At 37.7% G+C, this 17270-nt stretch overlaps 1 protein-coding gene across 2 annotated transcripts in view; it reads right to left on the bottom strand.

The window, feature by feature from the left end:
• Positions 1-6632: 6632 nt before the first annotated feature.
• Positions 6633-17270, bottom strand: part of LOC133655379 (A disintegrin and metalloproteinase with thrombospondin motifs 14-like) — a 122910-nt gene continuing 112272 nt past the window's right edge. For both annotated transcript variants that reach the window (XM_062055485.1, XM_062055486.1), the window contains exons 21-22: positions 8266-8364; positions 6633-8172 (exon numbers count right to left, since the gene is read on the bottom strand). In XM_062055485.1, coding sequence (XP_061911469.1) covers positions 7751-8172; positions 8266-8364 — 521 coding nt within the window. In that variant the 3' untranslated portion in view covers positions 6633-7750. The remainder of the gene's footprint in view (positions 8173-8265; positions 8365-17270) is intronic.

Below are 17270 nucleotides of genomic sequence, written 5' to 3'. Positions count from 1 at the left end.
GCCCCTGCTTATTTCAGCAAGACAATGCCAAGCCACATTCTGCACGTCTTACAACAGCGTGGCTTCATAGTAAAAGAGTGCGGGTACTAGACTGGCCTGCCTGTAGTCCAGACCTGTCTCCCATTGAAAATGTGTGGCACAATATGAAGCCTAAAATACCACAACGGAGACTGTTGAACAACTTAAGCTGTACATCAAGCAAGAATAGGAATGAATTCCACTTGAAAAGTTTAAAAAATTGGTCTCCTCTAGGGATGTCCGATAATGGCTTTTTGCCGATATCCGATATTCCGACATTGTCCAACTCTTTAATTACCGATACCGATATCAACCGATACCGATATCAACCGATATATGCAGTCGTGGAATTAACACATTATTATGCCTAATTTGGACAACCATGTATGGTGAAGATAAGGTACTTTTTAAAAAAAATAATAAAATAAGATAACTAAATTAAAAACATTTTCTTGAATAAAAAAGAAAGTAAAACAATATAAAAACAGTTACATAGAAACTAGTAATTAATGAAAATGAGTACAATTAACTGTTAAAGGTTAGTACTATTAGTGGACCAGCAGCACGCACAATCATGTGTGCTTACGGACTGTATCCCTTGCAGACTGTATTGATATATATTGATATATAATGTAGGAACCAGAATATTGATAACAGAAAGAAATGGGAGGAGGGAGGTTTTTTTGGGTTGGTGCACTAATTGTAAGTGTATCTTGTGTTTTTTATGTTGATTTAATAAAAAAAAAAAAAATAATAATAATAATAAAAAAACGATACAGATAATAAAAAAACCGATACCGATAATTTCCGATATTACATTTTAACGCATTTATCGGCCGATATTATCGGACATCCCTAGTCTCCTCAGTTCCCAAACATCTACTGAGTGTTGTTAAAAGAAAAGGCCATGTAACACAGTGGTAAAAATGCCCCTGTGCCAACTTTTTTGCAATGTGTTGCTGCCATTAAATTCTAAGTTAATGATTATTTGCAAAAAAAAAACAAGTTTCTCAGTTCGAACATTAAATATCTTGTCTTTGCAGTCTATTCAATTGAATATGAGTTTTGCAAATCATTGTACTCTGTTTTTGTTTACCATTTACACAATGTGCCAAATTCACTGGTTTTGGGTTTTGTATATATATATATATATATATATATATATATATATATATATATATATATATATATATATATATATATATATATATATATATATATATATATATATATATATATATGTATATATATATATATATATATATATGTATATATATATATATATATATATATATATGTATATATATGTATATATATATATATATATATATATATATATATATATATATATATATATATATATATAAATATATATATATATATATATATATATATATATTTTTTTTTTTTTTTACAGCATATGCTACATGTTTTCGGACGAAATTTAGTGTTACATGTTTATTTATTGAATATATGTATTATAGCGCAGTATTTGTCTTATTTTCCATTATTATATTGCGGCGATCGATTCCCCTTGCGCAGCACTTCTCAAATAGTAGGGCGGATCCCCCACCGGGAGGGCGTGGGGCTATACCAGGCCGGCGCACGTGTGACACGCTTTATCAGTATCATGCAGTAAAATGCTCCGAAACCCGCTGCGAAAAGCTGCAAACTACAAAACGTGCTCATTCAAGCCATTAATCCCGACTTCCTCATTTTGGAAAAAATAATAAAAAAATCAGCAAAAATGGTTTTATTCATTTTTGTTTTGTAGGTTAAGGTTTTTTTTTTAAAATATATTGTGCTCTTGAGTTAATGTTGCTCATCAATTTAAATCTATTTTGTTTATTTTTCAGTATCAAATGGTTCAAGTCGGTCAAAACATGCTTATAGTTTAAATAAGGATTTCATTTCTTTTATGTCTTTTTTGTATTCTTTAATGTTGATAAGGACACAGTGTGATGCAGGAGCAATATCAAGTTGACTGTCTTTTGGCAGACCAACTTTTTGAAGAAATTCATCTTTAACTCCTGCCTCACTGATAACACATCTCATCACTAGTGAAAATGAGATGCGAGTAATAGCAAAAGACAGCTTGGGGGATGTTAGACTGCTATCAGCTATGAACAGCTGTCCGGTTAAAGTGAAGATTAATTCACTTCATCTTCGACATCAATAACACAGCTTTGGCGTGAGCGATGTGGAATGACAGCGCAGGACACACATTGCTCACAAGACTCAATGCTCACAAGTAAGAACACAGCTAAAGATCGTAGCTGCGACTGTTGGCCAAGTTTTTGCAGAACAACACACGTCCGTGGTTTCAAAACATGCACGCCTTGTTCTAACTTAGAGTAGCGTATTTTCCGGACTATAAGCCGCTACATTTTTCCTAAGCTTGGAACCCTGCGGCTTATAAAAAGACGCAGTTAATCTATGGATTCTTCTTCGCTAACATCTACAAAACCCAAAACCAGTGAAGTTGGCATGTTGTGTAAATGGTAAATAAAAACAGAATACAATGATTTGCAAATCCTTTTCAACTTATATTCAATTGAATAGACTGCAAAGACAATAAATTTAATGTTCGAACTGAGAAACGTATGTTTTTTTTGCAAATAATCATTAACTTATAATTTAATGGCAGCAACACATTGCAAAAAAGTTGGCACAGGGGCATTTTTACCACTGTGTTACATGGCCTTTCCTTTTAACAACACTCAGTAATTGTTTGGGAACTGAGGAGACCAATTTTTTATTAAATTAAATTGAGTTATTTCTAGGGATGTCCGATAATGGGTTTTTGCCGATATCCGATATTCCGATATTGTCCAACTCTTTAATTACCGATACCGATATCAACCGATACCGATATCAACCGATATATACAGTCGTGGAATTAACACATTATTATGCCTAATTTGGACAACCAGGTATGGTGAAGATAAGGTACTTTTTAAAAAAATAGTAAAATAAGATAAATAAATTAAAAACATTTTCTTGAATAAAAAAGAAAGTACAACAATATAAAAACAGTTATATAGAAACTAGTAATGAATGAAAATTAGTAAAATTAACTGTTAAAGGTTAGTACTATTAGTGGACCAGCAGCACGCACAATCATGTGTGCTTACGGACTGTATCCCTTGCAGACTGTATTGATATATATTGATATATAATGTAGGAAGCAGAATATTAATAACAGAAAGAAACAACCCTTTTGTGTGAATGAGTGTAAATGGGGGAGGGAGGTTTTTTGGGTTGGTGCACTAATTGTAAGTGTATCTTGTGTTTTTTATGTTGATTTAATAAAAAAAACCAAAAAAAAAAAAAAAACCAACACGATACCGATAATTTCCGATATTACATTTTAACGCATATATCGGACATCTCTAATTATTTCCCATTCTTGCTTGATGTACAGCTTAAGTTGTTCAACAGTCCGGGGGTCTCCGTTGTGGTATTTTAGGCTTCATAATGCGCCACACATTTTCAATGGGAGACAGGTCTGGACTACAGGCAGGCCAGTCTAGTACCCTCACTCTTTTACTATGAAGCCACGCTGTTGTAACACGTGGTTTGGCATTGTCTTGCTGAAATAAGCAGGGGCGTCCATGATAACGTTGCTTGGATGGCAACATATGTTGCTCCAAAACCTGTATGTACCTTTCAGCATTAATGGTGCCTTCACAGATGTGTAAGTTACCCATGTCTTGGGCACTAATACACCCCCATACCATCACAGATGCTGGCTTTTCAACTTTGCGCCTATAACAGTCCGGATGGTTCTTTTTCTCTTTGGTCCAGAGGACAAGACGTCCACAGTTTCTTGTCTTTGCAGTCTATTCAATTGAATATAGGTTGAAAAGGACTTGGAAATGATTGTATTCTGATTTTATATACAATATACACAACGTGGCAACTTCACTGGTTTTGGGTTTTGTAAATCATGGAATGATTAAGCAAAGAAACAAAATGTACTAAAATGATCCACTTTAAGAAAATTGTTCAAACTCAAAGTGTTTACAAGGTACAAGAAGAATCTATCTTCACAAACATCTTGAACATTATTAGAAAAAGAGAACGTGTTATTAATCTCATAAAGGACGAATAAAGACATTAATAACTTTTTCGGTGTAGTCTAATCAGCAGTTTTACTGCCGCGACACAGGCAATTACCTTGAGGCCGCATGATAAAGCGACATCAGTGTGTAAAGGATATCACCACAAAGAATTCATGTAAATAAACATTTATAAAATGTTTCGATGTATGTATCTCATTTCACAACGTATATATCTGCGGCTTATAGTCCTGTGCGGCTGATAAAATATAGCAAAAAAAAAGTTTCTTGTAAAACTTAGTGGGAGCGGGAAAGACTGTAATTACCTCAAATTTGGCAAAGAATTTCCATGTCGTGACTTTGTTTTGACAGCCGGGCGACGGCCATAGCGATGAGGCTTTAAGGATCCTGAGTACAGTAATCTACAGTAGAACACGCTCAAGGCTACTATGTATTAGTGTAAAGGTGACTACATGGCATTTCCCACCTAGGCTTTCAGTGATGTCCGACTTCAATGATTGCCTCTCAAAATACCATCATTTATGTCACCACATGACCCTTGCTGGAGAAATACTATACAGAAACGCATTTACGCATTACTGGGCATTAAATCACCTCAACAGTGTACAAAACGGGCTATTTTCTGGCGCATTTAAAAATCAATAAACTTGCATCTGTCATGATCCGTGGCCCGGATCTTGTTTTTGTTATTTTCTGTTAGTTTTGGACTCCCTTAGTTCCTGTTGTTGTGCACCCTTGAGTTTGTTTAGTTACCTTGGCTACTTTTATTTTCACCTGCCTTTGATAGGTGTTCGGGACGCTCACCTGTTCCCCGAGCACTAATCAGAGGCATTATTTAAGCCTGCCTTTGCCAGTCAGTCGGCCTGGCTTCTTTGTTTGCTTATGCTACAGTTATGTGAGTATTCCTTGTCTTTTTGCCTATGCTAAGTGTTAGTGTGATCGGCACATTTTTCCTCTGGCTTATTTTCAGTTTTTGGTACTCGTTTGAGTTCTACAAATAAATCACGTTCCTACCTGCACGTCCTGTCCAGAGTGGTCCGTTTGCATCCCGGGGGAACGAACCTCGCAGCAAGTTGCGACCCATCGCACGTGACAGCATCAGCAATGAAAACATATCTTATGTGGTACTGTCAAAATTAAAATGTGAAAAAACATTAAAAGTGAAAAAATAAAGAAATAAAATATTTGAACTCACATTTTGAAGCACCCATTCGACGGCCGTATAAGCCAGTGGTACCGCTCGTAGGCGGCTGATTCGAGTGGAAATGGCGGGCATTTCCCCATTTCATCGCCGGCATCGTCTCACAAGATGTGGTTTCTCTTTAAATATCCTTCTTGAAAATGGCCTTGCAAATACATATCTGCCACCTAATCAACGTTTTGTTCTCCTTCTTTGTGGGTAAACACTTCCTGCTTCCTGCAAAGTTGCAACTTGTGATTGGAATACTCACTTTGAGTGAGTATCCAATCACAGTCTCGTTAACATCAGGCTACCTAGATAGGCTTCTGACAACAACTCGTGGTCTGATTGGCTATCGAAACTTTCAATCAACTGTATGTGCCTGTTCACTTATAGTAGATAGACACCTGCATTGTTGATTCTGAAGGCCCTGGGCAGATTGGGTACAGCATGGCAACATAAGCTAGCTGAATTCTGATTGGATAAAAACTCTAACCTAAAAACAACAGCACTGGAAGGAGCATAAAATGACATGGAGAGAATATGGATACTTTTAAATATTTAGGGCAAGTAAATTAAAAAATACTTTTATCTGTAATTATGATCATGATTTCAGCAGAGAAGGCCTTGCTGGCCCTGACGGCACACCTCTGTAGTATATGGGTCTTATTCAAGTTTGGTAAGCTCCAACAATGTTGAAAAAAGCAAATCGAGATGGTTGTAAACAGTTTTTTATACTGTAACTTTGAAAATATTTGATTTATTACAAATAACAATAAAAATTTTGATTATCTATATTATCAACCGCAATAAACAAGGGAATACTGCGTACAGTTTTTTTTTGGCCCAATGTATCTATTTATGTACATATTTTTGTCCTCGTTTACCTATACATAGAATTGTAGCACTTACTAAGCCATATGCAGTTTTCGAAATGCCAATTCAAAAAAAAGGTTCAAGAAATAACACAAACCTTTTTTTCCAGTTTTTTTTTTTTAGACATGTTTTGTTTTTCTTTTAATGTTCTCCGTACCACTTAAAAATTCAATAAATATTAACATTTAAAGCTTTCATCACCAACGTACAGTATATACAAGAACTATACAATAAACATGGCGTTGTTATACACTGCGAGGCGGGAATGGCGTCACGATAACAGCAACTGCACTTCCCGGCTGCAAACACACACACACACACACACACAGACACACAGACGCACACACTCCGCTCTTAATATTATCATTATTATTTTTGCATGTTATTTTTTTTTCCTAATGGGGAGGAATTTACACTATTTACATTATTATCAGAAAAATATATATCAGTAACAAAAAGGAATATTGTTCTGATGGTTTTAAAGCATAAGTGATCTTCCACCGATGAGTACCGACAGTGGACTTGGATAGCTAAAAAATATATATATATATATATATATTAATCCCCAAAATTGGATTTGGAAACCAAAAACAAATAGAGAGCACCAAGTATAAGAAACTATGATGCTTCCTGCCAGGAGTGATGACTGTGGAGGCCACTTATCATTTAGGTTATTATGGACTTTATTAAAGTAATAAGCGATAAAACACTATTACATACCTCCAAGTTTCCTTTTGATTTTAGGCTAAATTACTCAAAAATTATCTGACTAATGTTTTTATAAAATATTACCGTTAAATGTCCTTAAAAAAAAAAAAAAAAAGATTTTTTTTTTTAAATTTCAGATAATGCATTTTTATTTGTAACACTACATAATTTCTCTGATTCACAATGGTAACGCTACATACCTCATTAAAAAGTCCAACAAGAAAGTTAATAGCATTTAAAAATATTCCTATATCATGTGACTGTGTATTAAAAGCAAATTCTGAGACTTAAAACAATTCACGCATTCATTTTAATGAATGTTAATTGAAGTTGTATTATTATTGTATTATTGTGTCGGACTGATTAATAATAATAACAATTAAAAAAAAAAAGATTTTTAGCTACATTACTTCTTTTTTTTTCTAAATATTTTCTGCATTTCCATGAGGTTTCCGAGATCTTTTAAGTGCAAAAATATGTTGGAATAACTATAAGCTTAAGCCTTACTAGCTGGGTCCGCCAAAGATTTTTGAAAAAGGAGATACATGCGTCTGTATTTGACATGAAAGGTCCATAAATTACCTGAGTGGCATAGACTAGCCTCCACAGTCGACACGGCTAACACCTCCCGCCTGTTCACCACGCGACTTCACTAGTAGTTCTGATGCACTTGCGGAGGAAAAACAGCAACAACTGTCCACAGAAACAAACACGGAGGAAGCAATACAGTCGTCACATTATTTTTGCTCTTCGAGTTTACAGCACCTTTGCGTTCGTATCGTCTCTGGAGCGCCGACGACAGCGCTTGGCCCTCGCTCTTTCGGAGGTTGGATGAGGTAATCGCCCGTCTGCTCAAAGTTTACTGGAGAAAAAAGTGAGGTGATTGCTACGCGGCCCCGCGAGCGGAGTCCCTCTCGGATCCTGAGCGGTCCCTTTTTGACTTTGCGGCTAGCGGGCCTAAAGTGCTGTTGGGCCTGCGCTCCTTGGAGGCTGTCGGCGGCGCTGGAGGTAGAAGAGGCACCGGGTCGCTGCCGCCTGTGGTGGTCGGGGCGACGGTGGTCAACGCCGTGGTGGAGCGCGTCCGTCGGCTGGCGCTTTTAGTGGTTTGCAGTGGATTCCGGGTGGCAGTAGGTAGAGGGGACTGGTGGGAAGACGTGGACGTCTGAGGTTCCTCTGAGGTGGGAAGTGGACTGGTGAGGTTTTTGTTGCAAGATTCACAGCAAAGCTTATTATATCCAGGGATGGAACAATAGCGAGCCAGGACCTCCATTTGACAGAAAATCGATTTATCTCCCTGGCAAGCCTCGTCTAGGATGAGCGGGAGGAGGACAATGGAGGGAATATGATTAAATAACATTTCAACGGTAAATAATAAAGATTGATTTCTCTGGCAAGGCTCACTTGAGGTGACTTTAATGACAGGGTTGTTGGGAGCTCTTTGATGCAAGGCTTCGTCTTTGACGGTGGAGTTGTTCATGCTGAGAGGGGGCAAGGCTTGTCCTGGGGAGACAGAAGACAAATGTTGGTCTTAACTGTGCAAAACAAGCTCAATATGGGCTCACAAACTACAAAACCCAAAACCAGCGAAGATGGCACATTGTGTAAATGGTAAATAAAAACAGAATACAATGATTTGCAAATCCTTTTTAACTTATATTCAATTGAATAGACTGCAAAGACAAATTGAGAAACAACATTTTTTTTTTGTTGCAAATAATCATTAACTTAGATACTGAAAAATAAACAAAATAGATTTAAATTGATGAGCAACATTAACTCAAGAGCACAATATATTAAAAAAAAAAACCTTAACCTACAAAACAAAAATGAATAAAACCATTTTTGCTGATTTTTTTTTTTTTTTTCCAAAAAGAGGAAGTCAGGATTAATGGCTTGAATGAGCACGTTTTGTAGTTTGCAGCTTTTCGCAGCGGGTTTCGGAGCATTTTACTGCATGATACTGATAAAGCGTGTCACACGTGCGCCGGCCTGGTATAGCACCACGCCCTCCTGGTGGGGGATCCGCCCTACTATTTGACAAGTGCTGCGCAAGGGGACTCGATCGCCGCAATATAATAATGAAAAATAAGACAAATACTACGCTATAATACATACATTCAATAAATAAACATGTAACACTAAATTTCGTCCGAAAACATGTAGCATATGCTGTGAAAAAATAAAAAATAAAATAAAATAAAATAAATTAAAAAAAAAATATATATATATATATATATATACATACAAAACCCAAAACCAGTGAATTTGGCACATTGTGTAAATGGTAAATAAAAACAGAGTACAATGATTTGCAAAACTCATATTCAATTGAATAGACTGCAAAGACAAGATATTTAATGTTTGAACTGAGAAACTTATTTTTTTTTGCAAATAATCATTAACTTAGAATTTAATGGCAGCAACACATTGCAAAAAAGTTGGCACAAGGGCATTTTTACCACTGTGTTACATGGCCTTTCCTTTTAACAACACTCATTAAAACGTTTGGGAACTGAGGAGACCAATTTTTGAAGCTTTTCAAGTAAAATTCTTTCCCATTCTTGCTTGATGTACAGCTTAAGTTGTTCAACAGTCCGGGGGTCTCCGTTGTGGTATTTTAGGCTTCATATTGCGCCACACATTTTCAATTGGAAACAGGTCTGGGCTACAGGCAGGCCAGTCTAGTACCTGCACTCTTTTCCTACGAAGTCACACTGTTGTAATACGTGGCTTGGCATTGTCTTGCTGAAATAAGCAATGTTGCTTGGATGGCAACATATGTTGCTCCAAAACCTGTATGTACCTTTCAGCATTAATGGTGCCTTCACAGATGTGTAAGTTACCCATGCCTTGGCCACTAATACACCCCCATACCATCACAGATGCTGGCTTTTGAACTTTGCGCCTATAACAATCCGCATGGTTCTTTTCCTCTTTGGTCCGGAGGACACGACGTCCACAGTTTCCAAAACAATTTGAAATGTGGACTCGTCAGACCACAGAACACTTTGCGTCAGTCCATCTTAGATGAGCTCGGGCCCAGCAAAGCCGGCGGTGTTTCTTGGTGTTGTTGATAAATGGCTTTCTCTTTGCATAGTAGAGTTTTAACTTGCACTTACAGATGTAGCACAGACTGTAGTTACTGACAGTGGTTTTCTGAAGTGTTCCTGAGCCCATGTGGTGATATCCTTTACACACTGATGTGGCTTTATGATGCAGTACCGCCTGAGGGATCGAAGTTCCGTAATATCATCGCTTACATCCCTTTTTAACTCTGGTCCTGTTCATTTAGTCTGGTGTGAAAACAGTAAACCAATACGGGTGCGGATCAAATCCGGACAAGTGTTACCCAGAGGTGGGACAAAGTCATTGCTTTGCAAGTCACAAGTAAGTCTCAAGTCTTTGCCCTCAAGTCTCGAGTCAAGTCCCGAGTCAAGACAGGCAAGTCCCGAGTCAAGTCCAAAGTCAAGACTGGAAAGTCTCAAGTCAAGTCGCAAGTCCTGCATTTTGAGTTTCGAGTCCTTTCAAGTCCTTTTAACCACAGATTAATATTTTTACACAGATTGTGTATGCTTTTAAAACGCTGTATTTATTTATTAAAACAAGTGCATTTGAAATAGCAAGAAAAAAAATAGTACTGACATTGCAATTCGTAATAGCACTATTAACCAGTCATTTTAATAGTGTAAACAATTTTAAACATTTAACTCATTCCTTTACAGAATAAACACATTTGCAAAAACAAGTGCAGCTGTACTTATTTGTACAAAATTGTTAACATTGTATTTCCATGGCATATTGCATTGTAACTAGTTCCACAGCAGTTTCTATTCTGTTCTTACCTTATCTCATTGATCTCATCTCATACTGTATGTGTGTTTATGTGTGCGTACACATGTAAAACATAACAAATACATGAACATAACAATGAACAGAGTTGTACTTTTTAGATGTCAGGGCCCTATGCAATATATTCTTAATATAGTATACATTTTAACTGACCTTTATTTGACTGTTTGTCTTTTTGTAGGTGGCTAAAATATGCGGTGCTGGTGACCGCCGTCTAACGTTATGTTACTGTGTGTGATACATTGACTAACGTAACGTTAAGTGTAGGTACCTCATGCAACCCTGCTTAAAAAAAATCACTTGATAAAAAGTATGAATAAGGTAGCAAACTGCAGTGGACGCAACATATTGCCGTGTTTGCAATGACGTTATAACCATAGATATCTTATAAGTAGACGCAGTATTGGTTGCTGTGACGCGAGCAATTTGCATCTTGAAGTGGTGATGAGGAGCCGGCGAGCAGCCTAAACTGACAGTTGACAGGTAGAAAACAAAGATGGTGTTCAGCGTTTTCCTGCTCAAGTGAGCGGACTGTTGAAAATAGGAATCGGGAGATTACTTTTCACAAGTAAGATTTAACATTAATGTACTATTGGTACTATTGGTTGTATTTTATGAAAATAACATTACCACAGAGTTGAGAAGGAGCAAAGATCTTCAATATTTGTATGTGAAAATCACAAATAAATCTTCTGGGGGAGGATGACGCCCCTACAGGGGTTTGGTTTACAAACTTTCAGCCCCACCTAAAACAAAATTCACCAGCCGCCACTGATTATGGTGCATTCTCATTTTAGGCAAAATATAAGACAATACTTTCTTAACAGTATAATTGTAACCAGGAATAAGTCTTCAAGTAACAATATTCAAATACTAACATTGTTGGGTAAGACAGCATTTGGTTTTATTCTGAATCCAGTGAAACAGATTGGTGGTTTTAGCTGATATAAAGACTTTCAGGTGTTTATATATGTTCAAGTATTTGGCAGACGCTTTTATCCAAAGCGAAATACATACAAAATACATATATAACAATCACTGTAAACATGATCATTTAAGGCAGACCTGGGCATTCTGCGGCCCGCGGGCCGTATCCGGCCCTTTGTGCGTCCCTGTCCGGCCCGCGTGAGGCCAATTATAAATTACAAAATAAATTTTAAAAAGTATCTATGTCGAGTGTGCAATACAACGGTGCTGCTTTTGTTTTGAAAATCGTTATTTGTATTACTTCCGTGTGGACGTGTGCGTGATTGTGAGTGAATGTGAACAACTGCAATTACAAAATAAAGTTGAAAAAACATCTATGTCCTGCGCGCAATACAACTGTGCTGCTTTTATTTTGAAAAGTATTATTTATGGGCGTGTGTCCGTGTGTAACCTGCGAGTGAAGGTGCACATGCAGCGACAAGTGATGCACGGTTTACACCCGAGACGCCAAAAAGAGAAAAGTTGATGAGGAATGGCGTGTTTTCAACAACACATGAACTGCAAAGCAACGTCCCCTCACCTAAGGTGCGTGCCTGCGCAATTGCGCACTGCTCAAGCGTCCGCTGCGCGCAGCAAGTATATATGCCGCGCACCAAATCAAATCCCATCTGAATTCTAAACAAAATAAACATATTTATTCTATGTAATTTTGCAATGCAACTTTGAGTGACAGTGACAACAAGCGGCCCTAACGGTGTTCGTCAACACCGTTCAATTGAACACCGTTCAATTATTGTAACGTCTATCGAGATGCTTCGAGGACAGGAATTATATCGATCACTTTATTGAACAAAACTGTTTATATTCGGACATAACCACACCAAAAACATGAGTAAAACAATTCTATCTCGAAAAACTAGTCATTTTCTGCCGTACAAACCAGGCCAAAACCAACTTGTCATCTGTCACCAACACGCATAGCACTAAACCACTGGTGCGTTTATGGCCACACAAAAAGTCGGACAACTCAAACACCACACAAAGTTACACTATGACTCCTCAGTCATACGTGTGCTTATTTTACTGTCATTTATTATTAATGTTAATTTATATATATTAGTCATGGAATGCTGTTACACACACTATGTTGAAGTATTACTATTATTATTATTATTATTATTATTTATCTTACGGTATATATCAAAAATAGTATTGAGCAAAATTTAATTGAAATATTGTCGATGTGGCCCTCCAGCAGTGCTCGGGTAGCTCATGCGGCCCCCGGTAAAAATTAATTGCCCACCCCTGATTTAAGGGAAGAATGTAATACAAAATATCAATACAAATTGTCAAGACAGAATAAACTCTCTGCTGCTGCAGCAACAGAGATACGGTCTATAAGATATATAGATATCTAATGTATTCATACATTGTTTATGTAGGATATACGCATGTATATATAACGTAATCATATTGTTTCTTCAACTTAAAAATAGCTGACCGTTTTTTTTCCCCTTCTCTGGGCTTATATTCCCAGTTTTGATCTCGGACGTCTGGTCACTTATAGCATATAAGAATATTATATTACTGTTAAGCAAACTATGAATAATAAAACATGTGTCCTTTATCATAGCTACACGTATGACAAAAAAGCGCGTGAAAATGAGTGGTATTCAGTGAGGTAAAATGAATTAAATGCACTGACAGTTCATTGCTCCTGCCAAATGAATTGCACTGAGTGGAGCGTATCACCACTCCAAGATGGCGGCCCCGCGTCTCGTCTGCGCCAGTAGGCAGTAGCCCTCGATGCTGCGTCTACTTATAAGATGTCTATGGTTATAACGTTAGCAGTGAGTTTACAGCCTCACTGATTTAACTACACAGCAAATAAAAGTCATGTTACTTAGCCAATAAACGTTATCTTACATTCAAAACTTACCCTTCTTTGTGCAACTTCAAATGTCGAACGAAGTTGGAAGTTGTTGCGTCTCCGTCTGTAATATTCAAACTGCGTAATTTGCATACGGCAATTCGTTTTTTGTTGACCAAGTCGTAGTTTTTATACCCGAACGAAACCAACTTTGGTATAAATCTTTCTCACTGGCGCGTTGTTTGACAACTCTTGTTCATTGGTTGTCCTGCAATTTGATTGGCTGAATGCTGTGTGATGAAAACAATGTAGATCTAATTTGATTGGCTGTTGTACTGACAGCACACACGCTGACACGCAGCACACACGCTGATAGACAGACATGTACAAAATGAAAGCTACGGAGCGCTCCCAAATAACTTTTTAAGCTTTGGGTTTTGGAGAAAGTAGCAAGTCATGTCAAGTCAAAAGGCTCAAGTCCAAGTGAAGTCACAAGTCATTGATGTTAAAGTCTAAGTCGAGTTGCAAGTCTCTTTACATTTTGTCAAGTCGAGTCTAAAGTCATCAAATTCATGACTCGAGTCTGACTCGAGTCCAAGTCATGTGACTCGAGTCCACACCTCTGGTGTTACCTCTACAAATATGGTCAGACCATAGAATAGGAGTCGGTTAGTAGTATCTCAGGACATTGATATGACATACATGTCCTTTAAAACTAACTTTGAAACAACCTTGCAAAATTATTTGTAAATTATAAGTTATGTCTAACGTTGGATCCACTTTTGCTGGTTGGGAAATAACCAAATGTCCGCGGTCAAATCAACGTCACAACCTGACATTGAAAAGAACCCTCAATGGTTTCCTCTATCCAAAGCCTTACTCCCTGAGTTTGTAAACAATAACAAAAACATTTAAAAAAGTGACAATGTAATAATAGGAACAAGGGGAAGCAAAATATTGATTTATAGAGTATAATTTACAGATGAAACAAAAAAAAAAGGAAAATATTGTGCAAAACTTCATTCGTGTCAGCAATTCAACTTGAAATGTGAAACTAATATGGGATATGAACTCAACATATGCAAAGTGAGATATGTCCAGCCATCTTTTCCCTCTTAATTTAGATGATCATGGCTTACAGTTTTTGAAAACCCCAAATGTTCCGTGGTTTTCAATTTTAGGTTTTCATGAGCTGTAAGCCAAAATCATCAACGTTACATCAGAAGAAATATCTTTTGAGTTGCATGTTATGAGCATCTGAGCGTGCATCTTTTTTGAAGTAGAAGTAGAAGCATTTAAGTCTCATCTTAAAACTCATTTGTATACTCTAGCCCAGGGGTCGGCAACCCGCGGCTCCGGAGCCGCATGCGGCTCTTTGACCACTCTGATGCGGCTCAGCTGCATACTTGCCGACCCCCCTGATATTACCAGGAGATTTATGGATCTCAGTGCCTCTCCTAGATAACTCCCAGGGTAAATATAATCCTATTTTCACTCTAATTACTAAATTAAGGGCGTGCCCTGATTGCACTGCAGTAATTGTCCTCTATAGCATTTACAAACAGCGTGCCAGCCCGGCCACATGTTGTATGTAGCTTTTACTTGCACACGTAGGAGACAGCAAAGCATACTTAGTCATCAGCCACACAGCTTACACTGACGGTAGCCGTACCGTATAAAACAACTTTAACACTGTTACGTTACAAATATGCGCCACAAACCCACACCAAAAAAGAATGAAAAACACATTTCTGGAGGACATCCCGCTGTAACACAACATAAACACAACACAATAAATACCCAGAATCCCATGCAGCCCTAACTCTTCCGGTCTAGATTATACACCCCCGCTACCACAAAACCCCCCCACACATCAACCCCCCCCTCCGTGCGTCGGTTGAGCGGAAGAGTTAGTGCTGCATGGGATTCTGGGTATTTATTGTGTTGTGTTTATGTTGTGTTACAGTGCAGATGTTCTCCAGAAATGTGTTTGTCATTCTTTTTTGGTGTGGGTTCAAAGTGTGGCGCATATTTGTAACGTAACCGTGTTAAAGTTGTTTTATACGGTACGGCTACCGTCAGTGTAAGCTCTGTGGCTGCTGACCTAGTACGCCTTGCTGTCACTTACGTAAGTAAGCTGAAGCTGCATTCTACATGTGGCCGAGCAGGTACACTATTTGGGCAGGCTGTAGAGGGCACCATAAGCAGTGCCATCACTCCCTGATATTCGGGCGTCTCCCGGGAATAATGAGAGTGTTGGCAAGTATGGCGCTATCAGGCGCCATTGATTCAAATCTCGCGGGCCGCACTGACATCAATTTTCCATATCAAAGTGCGTGCCGGTGCGTGTGTCTGAGACCCCTGGTTAACATAGCACAAAGCAATTAAAGCTTTATATGCGGTGTTTTTCATTTAAAATTTTTTTTTTTTTTGTGGCTCCCATCATTTTCTTTAATTTGTGAAACTTGCCAAAATGGCTCTTTGAGTGGTAAAGGTTGCCGACCCCTGCCCTAGCCTTTAAATAGACTCCCTTTTTAGACCAGTTGATCTGCAGTTTCTTTTCTTTTCTTTTCTACTCAGCTCCCAACCCGGGGTGGACCGCTAGCCTGTTCATCGGATGGGGACATCTCTACGCTGCTGACCCGTCTCCGCTCGGGATGGTTCCTGCTGGCCCCACCATGGACTGGACTTTCGCTGATGTGTTGGACATTCACAATATTATGTCAGACCCACTCGACATCCATTGCTTTCGGTCTCCCCTAGAGGGGGGGGGGGGGGGGGGGTTACCCACATTTGCGGTCCTCTCCAAGGTTTCTCATAGTCATTCACATTGACGTCCCACTGGGGTGAGTTTTCCTTGCCCGTATGTGGGCTCTGTACCGAGGATGTCGTTGTGGCTTGTACAGCCCTTTGAGACACTTGTGATTTAGGGCTATATAAATAAACATTGATTGATTGATTGATTGATTTCTTGTGAGTACAATCTTTAGATCAGGGGTCACCAACGCGGTGCCCGCGGGCACCAGGTAGCCCGTAAGGACCAGATGAGTAGCCCGCCGGCCTGTTCTTAAAATAGCTCAAATAGCAGCACTTACCAGTGAGCTGCCTCTATTTTTTAAATTGTATTTATTTACTAGCAAGCTGGTCTCGCTTTGCCCGACATTTTTAATTCTAAGAGAGACAAAACTCAAATGGAATTTGAAAATCCAAGAAAATATTTTAAAAACTTGGTCTTCACTTGTTTAAATAAATTCATGAATTTTTTTACTTTGCTTCTTATAACTTTCAGAAAGACAATTTTAGAGAAAAAATACAACTTTAAAAATGATTTTAGGATTTTTAAACACATGTACCTTTTTACCTTTTAAATTCCTTCCTCTTCTTTCCTGACAATTTAAATTAATGTTCAAGTACATTTTTATTTTTTTTGTAAATAATAATAAATACATTTTAATTTAATTCTTCATTTTAGTTTCTGTTTTTTCGACGAAGAATATTTGTGAAATATTTCTTCAAACTTATTATGATTAAAATTCAAAAAAAAAATTCTGGCAAATCTAGAAAATCTGTAGAATCAAATTTAAGTCTTATTTCAAAGTATTTTGAATTTCTTTTAAAATTTTTGTTCTGGAAAATCTAGAAGAAATAATGATTTGTCTTTGTTAGAAATATAGCTTGGTCCAATTTGTTATATATTCTAACAAAGTGTAGATTGGATTTTAACCTATTTAAAACATGTCATCAAAATTCCAAAATTAAT

Source organism: Entelurus aequoreus, linkage group LG08 (assembly GCF_033978785.1).
Source record: "Entelurus aequoreus isolate RoL-2023_Sb linkage group LG08, RoL_Eaeq_v1.1, whole genome shotgun sequence".
Lineage (NCBI taxonomy): Eukaryota > Metazoa > Chordata > Actinopteri > Syngnathiformes > Syngnathidae > Entelurus > Entelurus aequoreus.
Note: the sequence above shows the minus strand (reverse complement) of the source record. Positions and strands in the feature narration are given on the sequence as shown.